General features: G+C 38.7%; 1 protein-coding gene across 1 annotated transcript in view; it reads left to right on the top strand.

Annotated features, from left to right (window-relative positions):
* The first annotated feature begins 1,758 nt into the window (after positions 1-1,758).
* LOC147339415 (protein kinase C-binding protein NELL1-like) overlaps positions 1,759-23,820 on the top strand; it is a 307,103-nt gene continuing 285,041 nt past the window's right edge. The window contains exons 1-2 of the mRNA XM_086294400.1: positions 1,759-1,931; positions 2,383-2,511. Of these exons, the coding sequence (XP_086150526.1) occupies positions 1,883-1,931; positions 2,383-2,511 (178 nt within the window). The 5' untranslated portion in view covers positions 1,759-1,882. The remainder of the gene's footprint in view (positions 1,932-2,382; positions 2,512-23,820) is intronic.

Here is a 23,820-nt window from a genome sequence, read left to right as displayed (position 1 = left end):
CCCAATTTCGTGACACAGGTGTATGTATACGGTGACCACTGTGTACATCGGCGTACCCTCGCCCTTACGTTGCTTGTGTGTTTCATGGCATATAGTGTGATGATATCTGTGCTTCTTTATGTGGTATGGAGTTTTTTGTGTTTTCTCCTCATGATGAATCACTTGTTGGAAGTCATCATGGGCAGAAACCCTTTTTCTTCTCCTGACTTTGCCCCTATATGTTACATATTTCACTATCTATCCCTGTTTTTGCTGCCTGTCTCCCCAATGTAAGTTTGTATACTGTATGTATTGCCTGTATGGTCGACTAGGTCTGTCATTTCAGCTGCAGGCAACTGCAACTGACAGATAAAGCTTATCCTTAACCTTATTTCACATGAGAGTTTAATTGTTAAAATAGAACTATATGTCATAACCTATAGGGAGCATAGACTTCTATATTTAGATAAACAGACTGCCAGTGTAACTATCAAGCTACAGTAGATACAAAGAGTAACTGCGTACAGGGAGAATCAACCGACCTGACTTTGTCCACAGGTAATACAATCTGCCTACTAGCACCTCTGAGCTCACTATGTGGTTAACTATTGGCAATCAACAGAGGCATTTCACGTGAAAAAGAAATGTAAGTGAATTAACAAAAATCTGTAATCTCACACAGACACATTCTTTTTCTAGATTGTCCTCGGTTGCCTGTGGGTGGGAATAGGAACCCCTGCATAAATTTGCTGCGCTTCAGTAGATAATTCCACACATGATCCTGATATTTATAAAGAAACAACAGACGGATAAATAAATGAAGTGGACAACACTGTGCATTTTAATTGGCTTTCTTTTCCCTACACTTAATATTCTGAGAGGCAGGAATTTTGTAGCCTGTAAACACCACCGCCTGTCTAAAAACAATTTAAATTCTCTTTCCCTCCCCTTTCTGCTGGCTGCTCTGCAACCTGTAATTTCAAATTACATGTTGTTTTACCCTTCAATTTTTTCGGGTTCTGGATCAGTGGATAGGCAGTGTTGTTTACAGTCTAATTTGAATAGGTGGAGGAGTGACCTGCATCCCAAAGCACCGTCCCCGGTGTGGAAAAGGCAAGCACTGTTGGAGCAGGCGATGCATGCTGCTGCAGTCTCTGAGCAGATACCTCTGTTCTTGCCCTCCCTAGTTTGAGTTGACGCAGGTAACCCAGACAACCTGACAATGTAGACAAAGTGAAGGCAGGCAGGGGAATGGACCTTAATAAGGACAGGCCCCAGAGGAAAGAGCACTGGAGCAGCAGGGATGAGTTCGGAGAGTTGTGACGCAAATTCTTGTTATACAAACTTCTCATTTAGAGAAGACTCCCTGAGCTACGGTATGTTCATGTGGCTAATATAATGGGCTCCACTTTGTGAACTGCTGTGTCAAATTGCCGCTTGAGGCTGTAAAAAATATTTTCTCTGTTGTGACAAATAACAGCAGCCTTCTACAGACATTACCGATGTCCTCCACTCACAAAGTTCCGTTTGAAAACCTCTTTCTCACCTCCAAAAAACTGGAAGTTTCTGTTGTCTGAGCGGAGGGGAACTTCGCAGTTCGAGTGATGAGAATATCCTCGAATTTAATATCGGCTGCTCAGTTTAATAGGAGTCACACATGAACGCGGATGTGGGTCACTTTTAATGCCGTCCACCAACTGACTGGATACGTTTAAAGCCCATTAACTCTCCCGGTGTTGTAATTAGAGAACCCCTGCTCACGGATTGTGGACCATTCCTCCGTTCCTCCACATCCAGGCGAGGTGAGAGCGGCGCAGAGCACCAGACGGACCGGAGCGGGTTAGTGTGGGTACACGGAGGCGCGTCACACTCACGGACTCTGTACATCGCAACTCCAACACAAATGGATATTTACGTGGCTCTGTTATCCCTTTTCTTTTTTACCACACCAGGTAAGCACAAAGCCCGTGTTCACTCTTGTAGCATCTTATTGTAGCAGAAGCTTTTTTTTTCTTTAAATATATATAATTTCTTTTTCTTTACGCTTCCCAGTTTGCACATTGAGTGCAAGGATTCCAGAATTGTGGCAGTGCCTTTAATTTTTCAGTATTATTTCAGCTATTTTTATTTTCAATCACCTACAGTTTGCAGAGTTAGAAGACAGGTGATGGTCGTGGACACATACAGCACTCTCCCCCTTTCTTTTAGTGGGCAGCCTTAGCAGCATCTTTCGTGAAAAATAAAAACTGCGTGACTTTTTCTACAACCAGCCATTTTAAGTGGATAAATGCAGAAAACAGTGACCGGGTCTGTGTTTAAAGTGAATCAACATTGTTGTTAAAACACTGTCAGCTTCACTTCTGTCAGCAGATTGTCCTCTCACCTCCAAATTCTCTTCCACAGCTTTGGCTTTCGGTTCAGATCAAGACTACCAGCTTGATATCATCAATGAACTTGACCTGGCAAATGCCACCTATGGAATTACCCAAGTGGCGGGTCTTCACAACAGCAGCAAAGCCTTCCTTTTCCGAGGTAATGCACGCACTCTGACGTTTTCTCCATCAGTCGCGCTGCTCAAGTTCAAGAAATGGCTTTGTCTTCTCTCTTTATGATTACGCGCACTCACTCGCGCACGCTCTTTGTTTATTAGTAAGTGTGAGGAAAGCCACACGGCGCCACACCTTTTGGTGTCACCGGATTAGCGGGGATGCTGAGAGAGAACGCTCCGGGGAGCCTCTCTCATAATTACTCCACTCTCATTTTGTCCCATGCAGCAGATGCTCAGACTCTTTCAGGCACGCTGATGCGCTTAGTCTGTTAGACATCTCCAGCACTTTGAATGCTCCCAGTGATATCTACTGCCTAATGCCAACAACTGGTGGTTAATGGAAACCAGGCTGCTTTCACTGTGAGGATCCTGAAGGACGCACAGCATGACTACAGCGTTTAAAGCCTAAAAGGAGAAAAATGTCAAACTCAATTGGCAGTAGTTTAAAAATGATCAACCAGTTTAAATTAAATTTGAGCTTTGTTGTGGTTTGAGAGGGCTTACCGGTGTCACCAAATTGCTTTCCTATGCTTTGCTGGCTTGCTTCTCTGCACTACAAAAAAATAAAGACTGTTTGGCACAACTCGTACCGTCTTCCTGTAGCGCCGTCAGCTTTGCAGAGGCGGAATTGTTAGAGTTGTGGGACAGAGGAGAGAGTGTGATGCACCCGTGTTGGATGCACAGCACTGATAGAAGAGAGAAAGAGAGTCAAGATTACTAAGAAAGTTACAGGAGGGTTTTTTTTTTTTTTTTAGGTGATGAGTTGCTCTATATGTGTTTGTGTGCTTTGATTCCCTCTTCTGCAAGAAAAGTTAACAGCTATAGAGTGGAATTCAGTCTTTGTTCATGTTTTACTTTCCCGATATTCAAAAAGGCTTCAAGTCTTGTGTGTGTGTGTGTGTTGTTGGAAGTAAACTAGTAAGGTTTTTTTTTCTTGCATTACTATTCAAATTTAAAGATATGGGCACAAACACCAGCAGCTTGAATTCAAATTTGGTAGCTCTGGGTGTTGATACTCATATAAAGCAGAGTGGCAGTGTTTTGTGTGTATCTGTGTGTGTGCAAGTAGTTTTATTTTCTAGAGGGTTTGGCTGGATGAGCAACTGGCCCTGTATGAATGAGTGCAGAGCAGCTTGGCCAAGTCTTTCAAGTTGAAGCTATCCAAGATTCAGGGCTGGCGGGCATATGGGAACCTTACTTTTTACACGACCCACACAGGCCTACACCACAATCCTACTCCAAGCTGTTCTCCCCACAGTTTCTAGGCTTCCAGGGTCGAGGTGCAGAAGCCAGATAGGAAAATAGGAGGTCGATCCAATGGGGAAAACTGGACCTGTGACTGCTGTAGAGGATGCTTGTGTTGAGACCTATTTAACACTTTGCCTAAACTCCCACTACTTTCATGGCCCTGTAACCCAGATGGCTTCAGCCAAAGATGTAGCAATTACTGGGTCTCTTGTGAAATAAAAATGTAAAAAAAAAAGTTGATTCTTGAGCCACTGTAGCTGATTGGGTCAGAGATTATTCGAAATGACCTATTTACATTTTGAGCAATCATATTGTGCTCTGGTCTGAATCTATTTCATTTGTTAGATTGCATAAGTTGTAGACTAACGTGAAATTGAAATGTTGGGTAAATGGCTGGAAAACTGGGGCAAAGCGGCGTTCCAGTTAATGTGGATAATGCTGAGGGGAGTGTCTTTGGCTGGTACCAGTCTCAGCATCTTTCAGTTGGCAGTTGATTTAAAATCAAAAAACAAAACAGATGGTTTTCATGAGAAAATAGGTTTCAATATCACTTCTCTGTTATTATAATATTAACATACCACCACACACTGAAATCCAGTTTCTGAGAGGCAAGCAGGTGCAGCCACTGCTAAAAGGTTCTTAGTTGAATTTGAGACTTGATGCTGTGATGAAAAGAAACACAGATGCTAATAATGCTCTCCACTGTGCGCTGAGAGCAGGGAACAAAACTCAACTAATTTCTAAGATCTCTGCATTTTCTTTGTAAAATTTTGCACCTTTTATGAACAGGACTGTTAACATTGCTGGAACGTCTGTGATGTATTGAAAAAAGTTAGTTTGCCCAGACAAGTGTTGACCTAGTTTCTCATCCTACATTGGAACCCAGATTGTCAGCCTCATTACTCAGACCCCCCTCTGTCCCAGTGTTGGTTTACATTTAAAGTAATGGTGATTATTAGTTTGTATTCTTGTATTCCCCGTGGGTATAGTTTGCCTCTGTTGGTTTGTCACTTTTGTCTAGACTGAAATATCTCATCGCATAAGACCATCCCTGTGAGTCTGATAGAAGTGCACTCAGAGCTTGAAAATACAGTATGAATGTTCTGTAAAACACCTGAGTGACAGTTGAGTACGTTACAAGACATTCTTACTTCCCAGTGAACAGACCCTGATATTTTTCTGAAGCTCAGCTCAAAGCATTTAGTTTAAACCTGCATAAGTATAGCTGTTCAAAACTAAAGCCTAGTCTTCATGAGTCTGTCTCTAGACTCAAATTAGGCCATATCCAAATAATGTCTGGCCTAAATAGGTCGGTTCGAGGTGTATTGCTGTTGATTTTTCAATATTTCATGTGGAGCCAACCATACTTTATAGGCAGCTTTGATCATGAGTGCATCATTACTGCTAGATGAAGAAGAGTTTTTTGTGAGCTGTGAATTGTAAGGGAATAGGCATTTATATTCTTATAGTACTATCAAATGTGATTGCTCATTAATTGGTGCCACATCAGGCTGGTGCAGTGTTGATCTCTTTTTGGGCTGAACTGGACTGGATGCAGTAGTTGTTTATGCTCTCTGGACAGCGTGTCTTTTGGTCACTATTGGGGTAAGTTATCTTTTTAAGTCCCAGTTATACAGGCCTAGAGACTGGTTTGTAACTGCCTGGGAACCACCGGTTGTGAGGAAAACATGAGGGTTAGTTGTTGAGTGGTGGTGGCAATTGCTGTGATATCAGTTGCTAAGCCTATATTGCCCAGGCCTAGAGACCAGTCGGTGCCTGATTGTCTGGATGCAGTCTGATAGGAACAAAGCAATTAGCAGGAGGTTTTTGGCGCAGTTGCGACCTGTTTTGCCCAGCTTCTAGCAACCACTCACCAGTTGTTCAGGGAATGGATATTTTGGTCTATCAAGACTGGCAGCTAGTCACTAGGTCAGTGTGGCTAAGGAGTTATGGAAACCATATCGTTTAAGTTAAAGTTAAATCAAACCCCTAAATACAAGCGGATACATCATCACTGTTATCCAAAGCATTTATTTTTTTACCTTGTAATAACAAGGCTCTGAAGCAAATATTATTTAAATTTTTTTATCCACCCAGCCGTTTTCTTTGGTATCTTCACAGGGCCAGAAACATGTCTTTTAGTCACACGATGGAGGGAATTTGCCATGCATAATTTTAATTTTGGTTGAGCGTGTGCTTATTTAATTGCATGAATCAGAACCAAATTTGTATTTTATACACTTTCAAGTAATTAGAAATTAGAACCTATTGTCTTTTATATTTTGCATTCAGTTGAATTGTTTTTTGTTTTTTTGGGGGTTTTTTTATGCAGTATTCTTAGAACGAGAAAATCCTTATTTAATTGTTTAACCTCCTAGGACCTAGCGTCCACATATGTGGACATCACATTTTGGATTGTCTAGACCAAAATACTAAATTTTGTTCTACAAGGGCCTGATATCCACTTACGGGAACATTATATTGCCACTGTTCTATCAAAATTTAAAACGAATGTCCTCATATGTGGATCCCATTTTTGAAACCAAAATCATTACATTCATCAGGTCCCAATCAGCCCAAATAGCAAAGAGAAATTAAAAATGCATGCTATGAAAGAGTTTGGGTCTTAGGGAGCTAAGTTAAAGAGAAATACACTTTCGTGCAATATTACAATATCTCCTGGTTACACGTTTAACATTCTGCTTTATATCTTGCGGTGAACTTGGCATTGACTGAATATCTCTTGTCATTTTAAACCCGTGTTTCTTCGTTGACTGCTCTGCTTAGAATCATTAATGTTAAATAGTTAAATGGTAACAACGAATTAAGCTTTGATTCCAATATACCTGAGATCTATCGACACGCCTTTTTTCAACCCTTTAAGCCAATTATCTTTAACTTATAGCAAATCTACAGTCCAATAGTTGGGACCATAGACGGCTTATAATTAACGTTTAATCGACCTTTCTGTCGATTCAAAACATTTTTTCCCCACAGTCTTTTCTATAATAGAAATTGACACTGCAGCACCTCGGCACTGTTCGATACTTTCTTTAAAAATCTGTGGCTTATGCTTATTTCACTTGGATTACCATTTTATTATTTGAATTACTGCTTGTTTTTATCTCTGTAAATAACTGGTAAAACATGCTACATTGAATTTTAGTTGCAGGAAAAATTCTGCAGTTAAAAACATCAGCTGCAGCTCCACCCTTCAGTCTGCTTTCTTGAGCTTTCATTCAGTCAGAGTTTTGGTGCAGAGTGGAGGTGGGACAATTGAGAAGAAGTTGGGCCAAAACTCCTCTAGTCTGAGCCTGGTGTCGTTTGCAAACAAATCATAGAAAATTGCTTTTTTTTTTCTACCCCAGAAAATATAAGAAGCCTTTTAGTAATGCAGAGGATCATGATGAGCAGGTTGTGGGAAAAATAAGTCAACAAATGCATTTAGTTGGTTTATTGTCACATCGCTCATATGGACTCTCATTGACTCATCTGCTCCCATTAATGTCCTCCACCTCTTGTGTTTGATCTGTACAACAAATAAAGTTTATAAATCACAAGTTGCTGTTTCATCAAGACTTATTTGTCACTTATCAGTTTTTGCACTGATTCAACGAATACGAAATTGTGAAGTGAAAAAAAAAAAAGTTAAACGTCCAGCTTCTTTACTAGATCACTTTGCAAGAAGCTGCACCTGCTGCTTCTGTTGCACTGTTCTGGAACACTGCTTTTTGGAAGGAAAACTTTATGAATCCAAGATAGGTGTATAAATATGTAAGTAACAGTATTTTATTAAGAGCACCAATAGTAACAAACTTCTGTGTCTCCACTGTGCCCTCTCAAACAACCGGGAGGGCACGGTGGGACAGGTTTGAATTTCAATACCAGCACAGAAAGGTATCAAGGTTAATGTGAATCAGCCTCAGCTAATTCTATTAATCACAACTTCTCATTTAATTCATATATTTTGTTCAACTAATGTAGTTACAAGGAGACCAAATAAAGGGAGGTCAAACTGCAGGACCATCAAATGAAGTGGAGTTTTTTAAGAATATTACATACATATGGCCATAAATCCTCAAACTGCTGACTGCTTTATATCTTGAATGAGACTGGGTTTACAATAGACATGATTTAACCTATTTGCTTATACTTTAAGGTTAGCGAATATGAATGTTTTTTCTTTTTTGTCTTAGTAAAGACAGCTGAAGCCTAAAACCATGTAACCATCTCTCCAAGGGCTCTAATTTTACAAATTAGTTCAAAGCTTCTTTGGCTTCTGTACATGCAAAATTTATTGCAAATGATGTGAGAGTAAATTTGAAAAATAGACAAGCAAAAAAAGGAAAAAAGAAAGGGGGAAAAAAAAAACAGACAAAAAATTAAGTCAAAACAAGAAAATCTAGAAATACAAAGGCACAGCAGGCATAGGTCACCTGGCCTGAAACCTTAGAGTCTCTGTGGAGTTCAGGTCAGACGAGTTGGCCTGCCAGTCCTGCACATTAATAACATTATCATTAAATCATTTGGTATTAGTTTTGACGCAGTGGACAGGTGCTAATACCTGCTGGAAAAGGAAATTAACCCTTGTGTGGTGTTCATATTTTTGTTACTCAGCCAGTGTTCATGGGTCTGGTGGACCCGCTAGAGTTTTGGCTTTCCAAATTAACACTATCAAACAATTTTATGTTAAATTACTCAACAGATGTTTATTTCATCTCAATTACAAGCCATATGAACAGCAAACATGGTTAATTTTTTCCCTTTACCTTTGTTAGATCACATTTATGAATTAATGTGCTTCTCGTTTTTTTTTTGTTTTGTTTTGTTTTTTTCATAAAATGTTATAAAAAAAATTAATCAGTTATAATCAAGTGGAGTGAGTGGAAAGACACAACACATTTACACGTGAAACATATTGCTTCACGTGTAAATGGGATCAGCTGCTCATCAATGGTGACATTAGGCCCAGGGTTGTAAAACAGGGGGAGGTGGTGCACACACTTATCCCACACTGTCCTGATGGCAGCTAGCTTGTCTCTCTGCCGTCGAGCTGGTCTGTCGTCTCCGTTATCAAAACAGATAATCCTGGAAATTTTGTGGAAATTTTCCAGAGACATTGATGCACGGAAAGGTTCTTGCCGGTTTCTGCATCCCACAGGGATTCTGTGGATTCCCCTTTGGACCTGAAAACTCCTGCAAGGATAAGAACCCCAAAGTAGGCCTTTGGGGTTCTTAGATGAATTTGGTCTCCTTCCACATCTCTCCAAAAACACACCTTCCTTCTAGATTACTGCAATCCAGAATAATTTTCTGGATGGAATCTGGGATGAAAAGCTCAAATGAAGACTTGATGTCCTGCACATGAGTAACTGTCAGCCGTGTTGGCCCTGGCTTATCACAGTAGCAGCTCTGCAGGGTGGCTCATTTCTTGGGCAAGAAGACCATCCAATTTCACCAGTTATTGACATCCATATTTCTTCACTTGCTGTCTGGTGGGCTTGTTCTGGTCCTGGAGCTGGCTGCAGATGGGGTACTCGTCTTTGTTTTGTTACTAAATGGTGCTCAACCTCATACTCTTCTTCAAAGTCACTGTCAGACTCTGAATTTTCAGAAATGCGAAATATTCTGAAACCTCTTTGTCAACATCATCATCCGAAGCCCCTCTCTCTTCCAAAATCAATTGGATGGCCCTCGCAGCAGATAATCTTTTGTCATCTTGATCAGTTGTGATAAAGAACCACACCGGCAAAGTCTTATTTATAGTATTATGCCCCTAATTGGCAGGTGGGACAGGGTATGAGAAAATAAAATTTGGATCCCTCAAGAAAGAGGGTAAAATGTGTGGGAATGTAAGAGCAGACGGTGTTGATAGTTGAATTTTCAACAATGTTGCAACTTTGTGCGAGAGCAGGAGGGGAAGAAAACACTATCAGCAGCACCAGAAAGGAGGAAGACAGAGTGTAGGAACACAGGACCTGCACTTTCAACACTTTTATTAGACCTGGGTCCAGTGGACCCGAACACCTTGTATGTAATGTAAATGCGTGGGGGGAGGTACAGTATGAGGTCATTGAAAATTAGTTCGGATTTATGTTCTTCACAGAAAATAAGCCAAAGCCAATGAATTTCAGGTTGAAAAAATAATTAATTGTTTAATTTTTCTTTTGAAAAAAACTGAAAACGGGTCTCACAGACCTGAACACCATACAAGGGTTAAATAAAGGGGGATAGCAGAGCTACCATGCTCCCTGCTTCTCATGAAAACGTGACAAAAACATTTTGGGAGGAAAAGAAGAGCAGACACATGAACACTTCATGTCTGATGACTAAAACTCAGTCAACTCTAAAGCTGCGTTCAAAATTAACACTGCCTCTGACAACTCTGGTTCGGGTATGACTCCGTCTAGCTTTGCTAAAAGAAAAACATAGACTTATGTGGTTCACTCTAGATTACAGTGGTCAGAATTTTAATAATAATGCTCTCTGAGTGCAGTTGGGAAAGTGATTCCCTGTAGTTTTTATGCCTGCCTTAAGGCAGGGCATAACAATTCCTGTGGAATACAATGATAGTTTCTCCGAACCCGTGGATTAGAAGGCTTCCTAATCATCTCTAGTAGTGTACGCTTTCTTTAATGGCATCTCACAATAATTAGAAAGAAGAAAGTTACAACTCTGATCTGACACCCCATCAGATGCTGTGTGTAAAACTGCTCATGTATTCCTTGTTTGGATGTGGTATAGGTCTGACTGACTAAATGTTAAACTATTTAAACTATCTAGAAAGACAGAAAACAGTTGCTACCTTTACTACAAACTGGTAAGCTGTATGAAAATTCATACAGCTGAGGTTGCTAATAACATTGGGAAGCAAGATGTTGTTACTCAACTTGTGTCTGTATTTCAGTCCTTTCAATTAAGCACTAGTTGAGTTTTTGATTTAAGAAAAAAGATTAACAAAAACAGATTTTGTTTTTGCTATGCTAAAACATATTTATGAATCTGCAGTGAATGTAGTTCAATAAAAAGAAGACACCAACTGGAATTACATGAAAATATTTAAGGTTAGCCAGAGTTACTAGAGCTACATGCTTTTTCTTCATGTATATTCTTTCCTCATATATCCACGTGAAGATAGGAAGCCAGGATCCCCCGAGTAAAGTCAGCAGGTGGTTCATGAAAATTCGAACATCCTTAGACACCCTGGAGATCATGGTGATGGGGGGTTGGTAGATTGTGTAACAGAAGACAAAATGACAGAATTTCAGGTATATTTAAAGAGCATCAAGGGACTGACCGGGCAGTCATATAATTGGTTCTATATAGTGAGGTCTGAAACGTGAATGTGTATCATTTCTCATCTTGTTAAACTAGAACTGGTGAAGAAAATTGAAAGCGAGAGAGAGGTAGACGTTCACCCATAGAGGAAAGAAGGAAGAACTAGAGGCAAGAGTAACCACATCTTAGGATAGTTTATTTTGCATAACTACAGTCTTTCGTTAACATTAAACATAGCAATGTTTCCATCATGCTTTAAGAACTAGTGTCACAGACATAATCCTCGGTTGGCACTGCGTATTGTGCTTCAGCCATGGAAGTCAAAGAAAATGAGCAGCTATGTGTAAAATGGTAATCAGCACCATAGTAGAGTGAACAGCTCCTCTCCAGACTCACTGCAGTTAAGTCGGGATGAAATTTCAAGCGTCAAACAAAAAGAAAGAGGAACCGGAATTAGAGCGGCTTATTTGAACCACAGTTGGAAGTTATTATGAAAGCTAGACATAACATAATACTCCTAAATTATCCGGGTTTCTACATTCAGGCTAACATTAAGAGAAACCTTTTAAGAAAGAAAATTTACTTTGCAGAGAAATACTACTGGAATCCACAGCTTCAACTAGGATTTTGTTATTAGAAAGATGTGTGGTAGTACAGAAACAAGACCAACTTTACTCCATGAGAACTATTGGAGCACAAATGTCTTTATATATTGGGTTTAAATGAAGTAAAAGCTGTGAGATCATCAGTATTCAGAGCCTGGGAGTACTCTTGTATCACTTATAAGAATAAACAAAAACTAACTGGTGCCATTTAATGATGTGTAGGTGACTTCTGCTTGATCATAGAATACAAAGTGTTTGAGTAGAGTAGGATTGTCATGATACTAAAATTTCAACATGAAAGGGGAATGACAAAAAAATAAGAACCTTTTTGTATATAATAACTTTTAAAACATCTAGTAACTGTAGGGGATACATATTTTAAGATTATATTCGGTACTTAGCAAGCTTAAACCCCCCGAATAATATATTTTAGCTTTATTTTTAACATAACTTATTTTATTGGTAACCAAACAGAGTTATTTGGCTAGGCTGCCATTGTCTCTTGTAACTTGCATAATATTTGTCAGCTTCATTTTTAACATAACTTATTTTATTGGTAACCAAACAGAGTTATTTGGCTAGGCTGCCATTGTCTCTTGTAACTTGCATAATATTTGTCAGCTTCAATCTGGGACTTCTCAAGAAACTTAACACATATATTAGACACAAAGAATTTGTATCATCTTAGGTTACTACTGTCTAATGTTACAGAGGTGCTGGACTGATAACATTTGCTACCTAGCCTATCGTTTTATCATAGCCGCTAGCTAATGATACCAGACGGCTAACTGGCCTATCAAGTATTTGCTAACAATTATACAGCTAATGTTAATGTGTGTACTAGCCAGATTAAAATTTAGAAGTGTTTAATATGTCGATATTATTGAAGAACTACTGACCTCTTGAAATTCCTAATAAAATGTTGTCCAGTGTTGTGAACATCAGCTACTTTAGCTGCTAGAGAAGGAGGGATTGCGCTGGTCTGCCTGCATTTATGAGGCATCGTGGGGCCGTGCACTCCATCACTTATGCAGTGAGGAGGCGAAGACAAAGCTGTTGGTCTCGATACTGTTGCAAATGAGTAGCTAATCCCATAATAATTTTAGTATCGATTTAGTATCAGAGTATCTTTTGTTTTTCTTAAACAACCCAGAGTAGAATTAATTTTAGTCCCTAAAAATGATTGGGGTTGACCTTCAAGAGAGCCAAATAATAAGCACAGAGGCTGCCTTTGTGCATAGTTTCTGCTAATTCTTTGCATTTTCTGTGCTACTAATTCTCCTGCAGAGCCTCATTTAACTACCAATTGTCTTTTAATATATTAAGCAGTGCTTCAACTGCTGTCATAACTTCTGGTGATGGGTGTCTGTAAATAATTTAATGTGATCACCCGATGGCTCATTTAGTATCAACAGTGACTAAATCCATCAACTCTGCGTAAGTAACAGAGTTCGTGATTGAACTGATGGCCAGTTTTATCTGTCTCTTTACAGATAGCTTGTTGAACCACAACAAAAACAGAAATGCCTTGAACCTAAGATGTTTGTTCTTTACATTTTTTTTTTTTTTTTTAACTATTGCAGGTTTACCCTCAGGTAACTGTAGAGGGTGGAAGGTTAACAAGACATTCACATCCCACCCTGCAGGTTTCCTTTCTTCTGAGCATATCAGCACTGTGCATGTTACTCCTGTTTTAGAAAGTGAAAATATGCCAATCTTTGATGTGCTCTGGTGAAATGTTATTATGCTTGTGTCAGGCAATTGGGCAGGCAGAAGGCTTGGCTCCACTCGAACGGATCTGTCTGTTCTCTCATGGCGGATAGAAGACTAAGCTGTATATAACAAAACAGAAAAGGAAAAATGGCAAATTAAAGAGCCAGATTTCGCTCATAATTACAGATCCTGTACTGAAATTAGACAGTAGGTGGTATAAGGAGGAGAAATAGGTGATGAAACATTTTACAAATCTTGATAAATACAAACACACCAGAGGCACAATATGCTGTTCTATTTTTGTCACAGGTTGTTTTCTGTACTAATTCTGCAGGTTTATAGCATGATGGCTAGAAACTGGGAGATTTCAGTGAGGTCTCATTCTCTTCTGCATCCATGGTGTTGCTATTTATACCTCCCCCCCCTCTTCTAACTGCAGAGCAGAGCTGGGCTGCATATGGCATACATATTACAGAGGGAGCCCCGTGCTGCCAGGCCCGAGAGGCTGTGGGCAGTTCACAGGCTACGAGCAGCTAAGGCAGGCTACAACTCTAAAGTCTACAGTGCACAATCCCAGCCGCTGAATCCAATGGAGGCTATCAAACCTTTCATCTTTTATGTATGAGTTTCCTGGCTGTCCTACTGCTAGAGGAGGCGAGACACTGGTGCCACCTCAGAGGAACCTCTATGGAATTATTCCATCTGAATAATTCATTGTACATGAGTGCGATATCTTTTAAAGGGACAGACCCCCCCCCCCCCCCAAAAAAAAAAAAAAAAAATTAAAACCAGTATAGGTCGATCTATTTTTAGGTACAAGTGCCATTTACTTTAAATGTGCCATTTTCATTTAATGTGAGAAACGTGATCTTATCTGGCACACATGAAATCCACAGCATCATTGTCTTCTAGGATCAGGATCAATAATCAGAAATTACTCTGAAGTCACTTTGTGGTATTGAAGCTTAATAGTAATGCTGTTCTGTAGAGTTTGGTGGAGAGTCCCAGATTTAAACCCAGTGGAAGTATCCCCCCCAAAGAGGGACAAAAGGACCCTCTGATGATCCTCTACCTAATCACATGAGCCAAGGTGTGAAAACGGGTGTGGGTCAGTGTTATGTTTTTATGAAATCACTGAAATGTTAGAAGCATTGCTGAGTAGCTTACTAATGTTACTATGAGTTTTAAGCTTATGTAATGTTAATTACATTACATAAGCTTAAGCATTTATTTAACATTAGCTATTGCAAACAATTAAGTCTACGGAACAGGAGATTTTACATACCAGCTGTCTCAAGGTCGAATTTCAAGGTCTTTCATGATAACATGAAAACGATAATACTGTGGATGTTGTTGAATTGAATCTCACCTTAAATTCATTGAACATATCTCAGTGGTCTTTTAGGTACTTCACTAAAAGGAACACATTTCCTCTCTTGGGCTAAAAACCATGACCACACTGAATTTATATTGTATTTTGTGAATCAGCTGTTATCCAAATCTTAGTGGTTTTCTTACCAGTAAGTGTGGACAGAACGATCACCATAACTCTACAAGTCACACTCTTCCATGTGCAGTTTTTGCTGTGCTTGAGGGTACCATTTTTGTCCTTCTTTACCATGTAACAATAGGCTAGAACACTTGTATAAGTATACTGCCCCTGTTAGTTTTGGAATAACTGTATCCTCTATACATATGCTGCTTGCATATGTAATGTTCCAGAAATGTTGATTTTTAAATCAACATTTTTAAAGATCATCTTCGCTCAAAAGTTGGTTCTAATCTCTGCAGGACGTAATCACAGAAATTGTCAGCCTGGCTCATCTAGCTTATTCTTGTGCACCGTATACACTAACACATATATGCACATACATGGTAGATAGTTACTTCTTTAGTAATGCCACCACGCACTGCAGCATCCCTACAGAGTTCACTGCACAGAAGGAGGCTGGATTGTTTTCTCCTTTAACGAATCATGTAGTCTATTTTTATGATTCAGACAGTAGTCAACAGCGTTTCTTTGTCTATATGGAGCCCTTAGATTTTTCTTTTATGATCAATGCAAGTATGAAACTGACTGTTGATGTTGCATTATCATATCTTATACCTTAAAAGGTCTTAAAAGTCTGGTTAATTATCACACACAGGGAAATGTCATCTACGATACAACACGCTCATGCTTAATTCCACAGCTGCATGACTGGAAAGTAGCAGAGTAACCTCAGCATGGAGCAATTAAACCCTGTCTATTTATCGCTGTCTCAAACTGTTCATGGAAGGTGTAAGAATGAGCCTTCAGCACCTTCCAATCTCTATCAGAATCCTGATATAATTAGCCCTGCTTTGTTGTGCCTGGGGCCATTGTCTTTCTTTTGATAGTATCACACTCACATTGTAATTGCATTCACTTTCACTCTGGTGGCTTTGTAACCCATCACAGATTGGATCTAGAATTTGTTGTGCTATGGCTAATTACAGCTAATGACCTTTTGGTAGCGCCTAAACACACACAAACCCAAAAAGCAGCAAAGAAGAAGGATATAATAATACTAATACCATACCATAATTTATTTTTATGGCACTTTGGTCGACCATGTGTTGTTTTTAAAGTGCCATACAGCTGAAATATAAAAGTACAATAAAAACTATAAATACAATAAATACAGTAAATAAATAACAATAAAATAACAGTGTCAGTCAAAAGAAAGCGAATCATAAAGAGTTTTTAACCTGGATTTAAAGACCACCGCTGAAGTAGATTGCCTAATGTGAAGAAGAAGAACATTCCAAAGTTTTGGGGTCACAATTGAGAATGCTCGGTCTTCTCTAAGTTTCAGCCGCTATTTAGGAACTGAGAGCAACAACTGCTCAGCTGACCGGAGTGAACGAGGGGGGACATCAGGCTTCAGCAGATTGGACAAATATACAGGCGTCAGACCATTACAGGATTTAAAAACCAGTAAAAGGATTTTAAAATAGATCCTAAATTTAATTGGAAGCCAGTGTAAGGAGGCTAGAACCGAAGTAATATGCTCAAATGTTCTTTTACCAGTTAATAAACGTGCCGCAGAATTTTGCACCAGTTGCAGGTGTGACAGAGTGCCCTGGCCAACTCCTATTAAAAGGGAGTTGCAGTAATCCAAGCATGAGGTAATAAAAGCATGGATGACAGTTTCCAAGCCCAAGATAAGGCTTAACCTTTGAAAGACATCTGAGGTGATAGAATGAAGATTTCAAGACCCCATTTAAATGGTCATCAGAACAAAGTGCAAGGTTGATTTTTACCCCAAGATTAGTAACCAAACTCTTCAGGTGCGGGTTAGAGCAGTGAAGTCAACATCTGGGGTACCAGAGGAATTATTGGAAACAAATAAAATTGTTTCCGTTACACGTTCATTAAAATTTAAAGAATAGAATTTTTTTTTAAATATTTAAAAAAATAAAATAATAGTGCTTACTACAAGTCTCATTCACCCATTCACATATATTTACACAATAACTTTTTTCTATGCTTGTTTTCCCTCAAACATTCACACATATTAACACTCCGATGAATCAGGATGGATCAGAGATGAACTCATGGTTCAGTATCTTGCCAAACGATATTTTGGCATGTGACTGGAGCAGCCAGGGATCAAACCTGATTGGTAGATGACCTGCTCCACCTCCTGAGCTATAGGCACCCCATTATTTTAATAATAATGTCAATGGAAAAAATTACGTTATTTAACTTTCATTATTTCGCATATCTTGGTATCAACATGTTCTCATCCCACCGTGTAAAATACCAACAATTGTCACAAGTCGTTGGTATTTTACATGTTGGGAATGAGAGCAGGTCGGAATGAATCTATAAATGTGTTTTATGTGTGAAATGAAAATAATAAACGTAACAAAGCATTGTGTGCGTTAAATCTGTTCACTTTCAGATCCTGAATCGGTTTGGAAAACACTCTGTGATGGCCACAAAGCTATTAAGGCTATTTTATTGTTGAATTATCAGTGATACTTTGATGTGTTTCTGTTGGAATGGACGGCTGGAGTCTCTGCTCTAAGCGTGTCTTAATGCCGTGAGCATTTCAAGGAAGGGTACCTTTTGCTTCACTATGAGATGCCTAGGGGCATGACAAATTTATTAGTATTTTATGCACTGACAATGATAACGGGCACCTTGTTATCGTGTGCAGTTTGTCCCCTAAAAAAACTCAGGGAACTGGACAAGTTACAGGACAAAAGAAGTGGCAGGCCTAAAAAATATCTACAGCAGATGAACAGTATTTGAAAGAGATGTCCTTAAGAAATAGATTTTTGTTGTTGATGTTGTTGTGAGTTTTGTTCGTTTGTTTGTTTGTTTGTTTGTGACACCAAAACTAAGTGATGCTGTAATGCTGCCAGTGTTACTGAAGTTGATCCATCTACTTTTTGCTGAAGTGTCACCAGGAATTGTTGCAGAAAGTATGGCCGTTAGGAATTAGGTAAACAAGAAGAAAAGAGACAGATATGCCAGTTTACACAAGAAATAAACATGACAATATGCCTTTGGGAGTATAATCAATCCAAATTTGAAAAAAGTAACAACACGCTAATAATGCAGTAAAATAATAAAAATATTATTGAGAGGTGTAGGATCATCGTCATAGAGACTGGAACAAAAGGCAGCCAACATCTAAAGAAAAGATTTGGACTGTCTTTCAAGAAGCCTGGAGAAGAAATTACAAATTTGGACTGTGAGAAACTAAGGGAACACCAAATACTTCATTTTTGGCTTGTTAGAATTGTACAAGCTAATGTAATTTTTCTTATATGCAAGTTTTTTTCCATGTATGTTTGCACATGTTTTAATACATTGCTGCACCTGTTTCCCAAATCCAACCAAAACATAAAGAAAGTGATCTTTAGTGATGGTACTGAAGTAAAGTATATTGGGAGATGGCATCCACTGGGCTCATCTGCCATGATTTGGTCATGGATTAGCTGTCAACACCAATGTGGTGGTTACCAAGACAACACTGACACCATTACAGCTTCACATTGCTGGTAATTTACCGTACTGCAAGATGCAACCATGGCAGCTTCAAGGCAAAAAGTGTTACTGACAGCCTTTAAACTCAAGCTGAGGCCCCTAACTTGCCAGAGCGAATGCTGATCCTATCGCTGTTGCCATGTGAACACCTTGCCAGCACAGTCTGGATGATTTTCCTCACTGAAGATGAAGAAGTTTCTCAATGCCTTTAGACAACTTCTTCATCACTGCTCTATCTTATAAATTCTTTTCAGATAGGATGCTTACAACTCTCGCCTCTTTTCATCTCTATAACATTGAAGCTATGGAGTATGGATGTGGAAGACATAGTTTGACAGGTGACTGCCAAACCTTTTCAATATGCTTATATGAAAACTGAGACATTGATATTGTATGCATAAATCTATATACGTGAGTAACATACACATTAGTTATGATTGAATTTGATTGCTGTTATGTATTTAACCTGGACTGAATAAACTGTAATGTTATTACATGTTTGGCTTTTAATAGTGCTGTAATGATGGTTGATTGTCAGTTTACTAGTCAGTGTAGTGAATGTTACAACAGTCTAGTATATTAAATGTTTTTATGCTTGTGTGTGTGTGTGTGTGCGTGCGTGCGTGCGTGCGTGCGTGCGTGCGTGCGATCACTTTGATGAACCAACATAAATTCTGTTGGTTAAGTGTCGCAGTTCTGCTGATTGTTGATGACATCTGTGGCGCTCCTCTGATTTACAAGTGATTACTTAATCTTTGATATTGTAACCCAGGATGACATTCTGAGAATGCCAGGGCTGATATTTAGGGGCAGCTTGTAAATTCAGCTGCTACTGTAGCGAGATGTAATGCAACATTTAAAAAAAGCTCAGAAGGCTGGTGCAATAGGGCAGCAATATTGATTCATGTCCACACAGGTTTAGATTGCATTGAAACTGAGATGACGAAAGCTTGAAGCGGAATACACGAGGAACAAATCCCTCCTCTAGAGCAGTGGTTCCCAAATTGATTGCCTTCAGTTAAGTCTAGATGTGCTATATGGTTCTGTTTTAACCATTTGTATTGCTATCAATTTAATTTTTGTTGATCACATTATTGGCTTTTAATTTTCTAGTCAAAGGGAAGTTCATTCCCCCAGTTTTATCAAAGGCTGATTGGAAAAAGGATAATAACATTTGGAAGATGGACACAGGATGGGGAAGCAACAACAACAACAAAAAAAAGAGTTAAAATTTATAGCCAAAGATACCTCAGTTATGACTTCAGCTGAATCAGGGATGTCAGCTGGCTTCAGCCTCAGTGAATCATGTCTCAGCATAAGTTGGTTGAGGCTACCGTGGTTCCAAGTAGCTGAAAATGGACAGTGGTGCCTTGACTTACAAGTTTAAATTGTTCCGTGACGGAGCTGGTAAATCAAATTACTCGTATGCAAAATCAATTTTTCCAATTAAAATTAATTGAAATGTTATTAATCTGTTCCGGACCCTCTTAAAACACAGCATTTTTGTACATGTAGATGTGCTACACTCGTACTGTTTCACACAGGTGACTACAAACACACCTTGGTTATGTTTTTTGATAAGTTATTTCTTTAACTCAATGCACACCCATGGTTGGAAAAATTACGTTTTGCAAAGTAACTGCAAGCACAAATGCAAGCACAGCATTGATGCTTCCACTGCTAGCTAACCGGTTAAAGTGAGTGAGGCATAATATGCTTGGTAGATGCTGCAGAGTTCGCTGCACCAATTAGCAGAGGGGTGTGTGAAGCTGGCTCGCAACCCAAATTTTAGCTCTCAACTCAAAGCAAAGAATCGGCCAAGTATCTCGAAAATTTCGTTAGTTGGGCCACTCAAAAGTCAAGGTACTACTGTACTTGGAAACCAAACATCTCTGAGAGAGACCACAGTGGGACTGTGTGAAGCAACCTGATAAGGCGATGGAAGAAAGTTACATCCTAGATGGGCAAAGCAAGCAAAAACACACCCAAAAGGTGGCATTACAGGTCCCTTAAAATAAAAAACGCTAGGGTGTAATTTTCCCAACTGGAGCAAGATGACGAAGCAGAACACAACGCAGCAAGGAACAATCATAAGTGTCCCCTAAAAGTGTCATAATAACTTCATTGAGTTTAATATTTCCTCTGAAGTGCAGCATGACTCGTACTGTTTTCAGAGAAGTTGTGTGTTTTTATGAAATTTGCATCCTTATTTCAGGAGGTTTTTTGTATTCAGCTCTTCACAGGGTAATTAGGAGGCTGTGGTCAGCTTGAGTTAATGGCGGTTAACAATGGATTCAAACTGTGATCGTTTTTCACAGGAGAGTAAAAAGAGAAAATTTATTCATAGAATAAATTCAAATAATCTTGCAGCCTCTTCCAAGACTGTTACAAATAGTGCTCAAAATACACATAGATAACACTGTTCCTCTTTCATTTGTTATGCACAAAGCTTCCGAGCCAATGTTTATACCCAAATCTTACTCTTCTGTTGGATCACAATAAGTTATAATTGGGAACGTTTTTATTCTGTATCTCCCTAGATTTACCAGACATGTGTCAATGCATCATAAAATGAAATGTTCCAATATTTCTGTTGATATCACTCATTTTTTAAATTAAATTTGTTTCGGTTATATATTAATTTTTTTCTCTTTACTTTCATGCATTTGCAATCATATGCATTTCCAGCCACTGAAAGCATTGATTCAGAAAGTTTTCCTATGTTGCGGAGCTGTTGTTAGTCATTTAACTTGAGGTATTCTGATAGTCTTGTGTCTTGTGTCCATTCCTATTCTCTTCTAAGGTAATGTAAATATCAAGAAATGTCAAATGCTGAACAAATGAGAACATGGTTCATCCAGTCTGTCCAACAGATTGGATGAACCAGGGCTGGTTATGATCATTCATGTGGCTAAACATAAATATGGGTATACATCTGTATAAACATCTGTATATCGTGGAAACATCTGCAAATTTTCTTGTCACAGATAAATTAATGCACTAGAAGTATATTTGATTTTCAAGAAGGAAATTGGTAGTTGGTAGTTAAACATCATTGAGAGTCTCTTTTTATATTTCAGAATGTGAAAGATACTGTGGCTTTAATTGCAGCTATAGAAACAGAAAAGGGACACATTGCAACTTTGTATTGCAAAAGAATATAATAGAAAGGTCTTCCCCCACTGGTCAGACTGAGAAAAACAACATTTGTGGGTCCTAATTTGTTATCAGGCACTCTTTCATTACTGAAGGAGGGCACCAGTACCTCACATGGCAGAGCACGAGCACAAAGGCTTAAAGTCTGTGCTGCCACAGACTGCCACCTCCCGCCACTCTCACTCTCCTCCCTTACCTTTTTCTTTTAAGTCATCTCCTGCTTTAATAGAAAAAAAGGCAAAAAATAAACAAAATTCTTAAAAAGATCTGAGGTATCTTTGGTTAGTAGTAGCAGTGCTATTTATTTATTGATATTTTTATATAGCAAAGACATGTACTATACCTTTCGCAGTGATTTATAGCTTGAGCACGAGGAAGGGCTGAACACAAACTTCTCCAGTAAATGATCAAAGTACGCTGGAATTAAAAAAAAAAACACAAAAAAACATGTGAGTGCAACCTGTCATTTTGTTTTGTCGGGTTAAAAGGGGAACAAGGAAACCAAAATGCAGTTAGTAATGCTGCTGCTCTTCTTGACTGCAAGCTTTTCATGTCGTACAGTTGTGTCTCTGAGGCAAGTTGCTTTGATGGAGGCTGAAGAGGCGTATTCAGCGGCTCAATAAAATGAGCTTGTTATTTGCTTCTTCAGCAGGCATCGCAACATGAATATGAAACTGAGGGATAAGTATGTATTTTTAAGACAATTTGTAAGCAAAAGAAAACATGATTTATCGTGTACCATGTGACTTCAGCTTTTTTATTCCATAGCTTCTGAATTTATAATTTTTCGCTGTGCACTGCATGCTGCATCTCAACAGACAATTTTAACTTGAATATCTAGCATTAAACAGGAAGTAGGTTGTACTGTGTTCTCTCAGCCTGCAGTGCCATAATGTACTGGGTTATACCAATAATTTTGAGCGATGAAAAAATAATAGAATATAATTGTATTTTAAATTTCAATAATAATAATCTAATTATAATAAATAATCACAATAATCTTCCAATTTAGAACTACAAGTTAAAAAAGAACTAACATAAATAAATCACACTTCAGCTAAATACTTCTAATTTATTTTCCCAAACCACACAGCCGCAGGTTGCCGACCCCTGGGTTTTATACCAATAGTGAAACTGAGTTTCTCACCTCAACCTTGTGCCAATCTAACACTGATAAATATCAAAATGCAGACTGCTGAACAGAGCTTATGGTAAAAATAAAATCCAGCTGAAACTAATTGCGTGTGTTTAACATGCTTTATATCCTCCCGAGGAAAAAATAATCTTCCCATTCAACTTCTTTTTGTGATTTCCTGCCTCTTTGGAGCTAATAGTGGCCACCCAAACACATGAGATATCAATAGAAAGCCCAGGATATCCTCTGTTTAGTACATCAGGACTTAGTACAGTAGCTCAAATAAGTCAAAAGCTATAGACCAAAAACAAAAGTCCATTATAGAGGACATAAATGAATAGGCTGGTCCTCAAGAGGATATGTCTGAAGTCCTTTGGTGGCATTGCCTTTACTATGCTAATGCTACTAATGCTACTGCGTTAGTGCATTAGTCTTATAAGGATGCAGAATAAATATATTTGCACAGTGTTTTTATACTAATTTAGACATTTACATGTTGTTACCAATTGTGGTATGCATTACATTGACATGGAAATAGTTAATTTTCTGGATAACAAACTATCTGACCATAATTGATCACCAGAGGATCAAGTATTCCTGAGGCTGATCCGCTGGACTGGTCAGCACGGCCAGTGTTGTGCCAAAAAGTGATTTCTGTTTCTGTGTTTCCTGTGTATAACACCTTCACTTATACTGCTAAATAGACTGTAGACAAGTTAAAGAAATGATCTGCTTATGACTACGACTCTGTTATTGTACCTGCACTGTAATCATTCCAGTCCTTTTTGCCACTTAAAATATCCTGATAGAACTGTGATAATTGTTGTAATTTCTGCTGCCCTGTTGGGTAGAGCCCTCTTGAAAGCAACATTTTTAATATCAGTTAGATTTGCCAAAGAATGATTAGAGCTTTGTTTTTTAGGGTTTTTTTTCTTTTCTTATATCATTCATTGATATTATTGACACATGTTTGAAAGATTATAGGTCAATATTTACAACAGTTTAAACGTGGGGGATGATTTTGACAATTACCAGAAATCACTTTCTGGCAGACAATTACTTTTTGGAAAAACACTGGTAACATGGGCCTGGTTTTACAGTTTGGCGTATTTCAGTTAACTAACAGATAAGTTGG

The sequence above is a fragment of the Aulonocara sp. 'chitande type north' Nkhata Bay genome, linkage group LG1 (genome assembly GCF_057382095.1).
Source record: "Aulonocara sp. 'chitande type north' Nkhata Bay isolate Kocher_YH1m ecotype deep benthic linkage group LG1, A_spYH_male_GT1.1, whole genome shotgun sequence".
Taxonomy (NCBI): Eukaryota; Metazoa; Chordata; class Actinopteri; order Cichliformes; family Cichlidae; genus Aulonocara; species Aulonocara sp. 'chitande type north' Nkhata Bay.
The sequence above is the reverse complement of the archived record's forward strand: the minus strand, read 5'-3'. Positions and strand labels throughout refer to the sequence as shown.